Source organism: Meleagris gallopavo, unplaced genomic scaffold (assembly GCF_000146605.3).
Source record: "Meleagris gallopavo isolate NT-WF06-2002-E0010 breed Aviagen turkey brand Nicholas breeding stock unplaced genomic scaffold, Turkey_5.1 ChrUn_random_7180001849045, whole genome shotgun sequence".
Taxonomy (NCBI): Eukaryota; Metazoa; Chordata; class Aves; order Galliformes; family Phasianidae; genus Meleagris; species Meleagris gallopavo.
In genome coordinates this window covers 1-4230 of record NW_011116377.1, presented here as the reverse complement: position 1 = coordinate 4230, position 4230 = coordinate 1, and the positions used below count along the sequence as shown (strand labels likewise).

The following is a 4230-nucleotide window of genomic DNA, read 5'->3' as shown; positions in this document are numbered from 1 at the left end:
AGCCGGGTGCCGCCGTGCTTGCTGCCCGCGCCCAGGCTCTCGGAGCGCTGCTGGGCGCGCAGAGCTGCTGCCCTCGGCCCCCCGCACCACCGCTGCACCCCCTCCGCGCAGCGGCCCCGCTGCCCGCGCCCTCTCACCCTTCCCGTTCGCCTCCCCGACTGTCAGGAGCTGGACGCGAGGTCGAGGTTCCTGGCCTCCCTCCGCACCGTCTGCAGACTGCGGCTGGAGGGGAGGTACCTGCCCGACGGCAAGCTGGAAGCGCAGCACGAGGTGAGCGGGCACCCGGCGACGCTGAGGGAAGGGGCCGAGCTGGCCGGACGCCGGCCCCGCGGTGCGAACGGGGACGAGTGGGACAGGTGTCTTTGGGCGCAGACCTGCCTGCCGGCCACGGGGCTCCTGCCTCGGCTGCCGGTGCCGGTGCCGGTGCCGGCGCGGGGACGGCGGTGCTGTGCCCGCGGTGCATCCTGCTGCTGGCCGCCGGCTGCGCCCGTGTCCCAGCTCAGCTGCGCCGTCCGTCTCTGTCCAGGTGCTACTGCGAAAGAACTTCCCCAGCTACCGGTGCCCGGTGATGTGCCTGGGCAGGCACGCCGTGCTCGCCATCACTGCAAGGAGGCAAGTGCCCCAGAGCCCGGCTGTGCCAGGGCCTCTCCACAGCAAGGGCCCGACGGCAGCAGGCATGCCCCAGCTGCCAGCATCCAACAGGAGTTTCCTCTCCTTGCAGCGCTGAGATCGGAGCCCAGATCCAACGGCACCTCAGCCCCTGCATTAGCTACATCTGCTTTCTCGCCGTGCAGGAGGAGCAGGGCAGCTCTGACTCTTCTCTCTACGATGAGGTAAGCGCTGGCTGTGCTACAGAGAGCCTGCCAGCCAGTTCTGTACGCTTTTTCCAGTTCGCTTTGGCTGCTGGAAGGAGACAGCCAAGGCAGATCCTGAGGCAGTATAGAGCACCGCAGGGTGGCTGAATTCTGCGTCAGGTGGCAGGGGTTGAAGCCAGCTTCCTGCAAAGAAAGGGCAAGCCAAAGTGCACACCTGCTCCGTTCTTCTTGCAGATGCTGCAATCTCTGGACAGCGTGTTGCAAGTGCTGCTGTGTCTTCCGCCGTGCTCCACCACCCTCAACCTGGTGATCGTCTTGCAGGTCTGGCACGTGCAGAGAGCAAGGCTCACAGGGGCTCTCCCTTCCTCCAGAGAGAAGGGACGCTCTGGGCTGGGCGCCGCGTCCCAGAAGCAGGCACAGAAAGCGTGCGATGGGGTGGGGACGCAACCACCTGGAACCCAGTGGTTTGCACCTGAGCAGTGGAAGGCTGTTGAGTGCCCTTCCCAGACCCCGCAGTGGCAGCTGGCTCTGCTGACCCACTGCCCTCCTTGCCTGCCTCGGTGATGGTCTTCGTGCCAGATGTCAGCAAGGCCGAGGTCTGCTGGGATGTGGCCACCGTGCAAAGGGAGCTCGGCCTTGAACCTCTCTTCTTCTGGCCGCTGAGGGCACCCAGCAGCATGCCAGCCCCAAAGCCCTTCCCTCTTGGAGAAGGGGCAGAGGCCATTTTGTAGGAGCTGAGGGTGGGGATAATGATCGGTGACCGCAGCAGGTCTCCTCTGGGGCAGCCATTCCTGAGGCTGCCAGGAGGCCGGGCCTCCATTCCAGGCTCTTCTGTTCAGGGGAAGCCTGGGGCACCTTGTCAGTAGTCCGCCAGTGCCTGGCAGAGCAGCCGCTTCAGGAGTTGCCATCGCATCTGTGGTTGACCAACAGCTTTTGTCTTCTCAGGCCCTGCTGCCCTGCGCCAAATCTGAGAAGGTGAGAGTGCGCCAGTGTGCCATGAGGAGGATTGCCAACCTGAGCAAGGTCCTAGACCATGCTTCTCTGATGGTGGTAAGGAGCCGGAGAGACAGGCAGCATTTAACCCCGTTCTTGCCCTTTCCTGGCGCCCTAGTAAGCTGGTAGCTCTGGGCTTCCTGCCAGACCAGAATCTGCCCGGGGGGCAGAATCCCCCAGACACCAAAATCCAGCAGCCACTCAAAACCCTTCAGCAGTTCCCACCAAAGACAGTCCGTGTGCTTCTCACCTGGATGTGGGTCTGCCACGGGTCGGCCCCTGCGTGGCCCAGAGCAGAGCTGGCCAAAGCGCTGGCGCTCAACTCCTGTGGTGCTCAGCCCGCTGCTGGCTCTGGGCTTTTGTCAGGGCTTTTGTCCTGGGCGCACCAGTTCAGCCCAGCTACTCTGCCTTTCCTTCGTTCCTCAGAGCTCATCTCGATTCAGTGAAAGCAGGGGCAGGGTTTGCTCCATACAAAAGCAGTCTGAGATGCTGGTGGGGCAGCTGTTGGGGTACCTCATCCTGTGCTGTGCCGAGGAGGACCAGGACATCAGGCATGATTCTATGAAGGCTCTGCATGGCATCCACGGGATCCTGGCAATGCGACAGAGTAAGAGAGGCTGGGATGGGCTGCGGTGTTTCACACAATAAGGCCCGGGCGAGGCAGCGCACCTCTTTGACCGCCCTCCTTGCCTTGGGGAATCCGTAGCAGCGGTATGGCAGGGCTTCTCTCCTCCTTCAGAGCAGAAAGCTGGACCTAGCTCTCCTGCCTCACTGCAGCCTGAGAGGTGCTCTTCTTGCCTTCTCCCCGTCATTCCTACCACTCTCTCTCTGTTTCTCCTGCTGCCCAGGTTACGAGCTTGGACCTTCCAGTCTCAAACTATATGCGGAGGGTGAATACTGGTACCTCTTATGCGCCCAGTATGCTGCCCTGAATACACTGGTAAGCAGCTCGTCCCTTGCTGGGATGCTTGACCCTCCCCCGTGGCAGGAGGCTCACATGAGCCAGTGCGCCAGGAAGCATGGGCACGAGGCAGGGGCTGTGTCAGCCTCTCAACAATCCGGCTGCAGGGTCCAGCCGTGTCTCAGCAGGGAGTAGCCAAAGGCTTTATCCCAGTGTCTGAGCTGTGCCTGCAGCTGTTCTGGCTATTGCTGAGCCCCAGCTGCTTGCAGAGCCAGTGCTCTGTGACCCTGACCTCCAGCCCAGCCATGGCTCTGCACAACAGCTCCCTCTCTGCACCCATTGAGACCGCAGTCAGCCCAGCACTGTGCTCCCCTGGGGCACAGTGCCAGTGCTGCCCCGGCTCTCTCTCTCTCTCTCCAGAGCCACCCTCACTGCTGCTCACATGTGCCCCACCACCATTAAACACAGTGCATCTGGCCTTATCTCCCTTCCTCCTCCCCACAGGTAGAGGGCAGCTGGCTCTGCCCCAGCGAGAAGGGACACTTCATCCTAACCGTCCTGGAGGGCATGACGCAGCCGAGGGTCTCTGACACCAAGGTGCTTGCCAGGGCGTTGGATGCAGTCCTGAAAGATGCGGGCTCTCAGCTCTCGAATGTAAGCAGTTTTCAGCCAGATTGCCCTGTGCTTTTGCCCTCTGGGGGTGCTTCCCCTGATCTGAGAGTGGAGCCTGGGAGCTCGGTTGGCTTTTCAGGCCGGTGAAGCGCCACGGGAGGGAAGCAGCACTTCCCGGTGGCAGCTGGGGCTGTGGCTGTGCTCCATCTCAGTGCCCCTGTGTCTCCTCCAGGTGCCACTGATCGTGCAGAGCATCTACGACCACCTCGTGTCGGACTGTAAGGAGTCGCTCCGAGACATCGCGATCCAGACCCTTCTGCAGATGACGCGCTTGAACCCGCAGTGTGTGGTCAGCTCCGTGCTGCGTGACATCCCATGGTGCGACACTTGCGGGCCCGCCACCTCATGGATGGCTGAAGACCCTTGGGGCCAGCACAGGCCAAGGGATGGTGGCTGGGGCAGCCCCCGACACAGCGTGCATTGTCTCTGCAGGTCTTCCGCAATCATGTGGCAGACGATGGTCTCCGAACCCAGCCTTGCAGAGGTTGTGCTGGAGAGCCTGCTGCAGAAATGGCCAACGGCCAGGCACGATGGCCTTGGCCCGGGCCACAACTGCACCGGTTACCTGGCTGTGAGTTTCTGGATGACACCTCGCTCACCCCTGGCGGGGCGGCATTCCGCACCTTTCCTCCCCTCCCGTCCCGTCCCGTCCCTCCCCTCCCCTCCGCATCTTCCCCTCCCTTCCTCTCCCCTCTGCTCCCCTCCTCTCCGCTCCCCTCCCCACCATCCCTTCCCCTCCCTTCCTGTCCTCTCCTGTCCCCTCCCCTCTCTTCCCCTTCCTTGCTCTCTCCCCCCTCCTCCCCCTGCATTCCGCACCATTCCTCCCCTCCCCTCCACTGCCCTCCCTTC

General features: G+C 62.9%; 1 protein-coding gene across 1 annotated transcript; it reads left to right on the top strand.

The window, feature by feature from the left end:
- Positions 1 to 12: 12 nt before the first annotated feature.
- Positions 13 to 4091, top strand: LOC116217624 (the record flags this gene model as incomplete). Its single annotated transcript, XM_031557539.1, has 10 exons — positions 13 to 270; positions 527 to 612; positions 722 to 833; positions 1050 to 1136; positions 1761 to 1865; positions 2235 to 2415; positions 2657 to 2748; positions 3214 to 3363; positions 3554 to 3699; positions 3814 to 4091. Coding segments are annotated over exons 2-10 (1195 nt in total), but the record flags the coding sequence as incomplete, so codon positions are not given.
- Between the last annotated feature and the right edge of the window lie 139 nt (positions 4092 to 4230).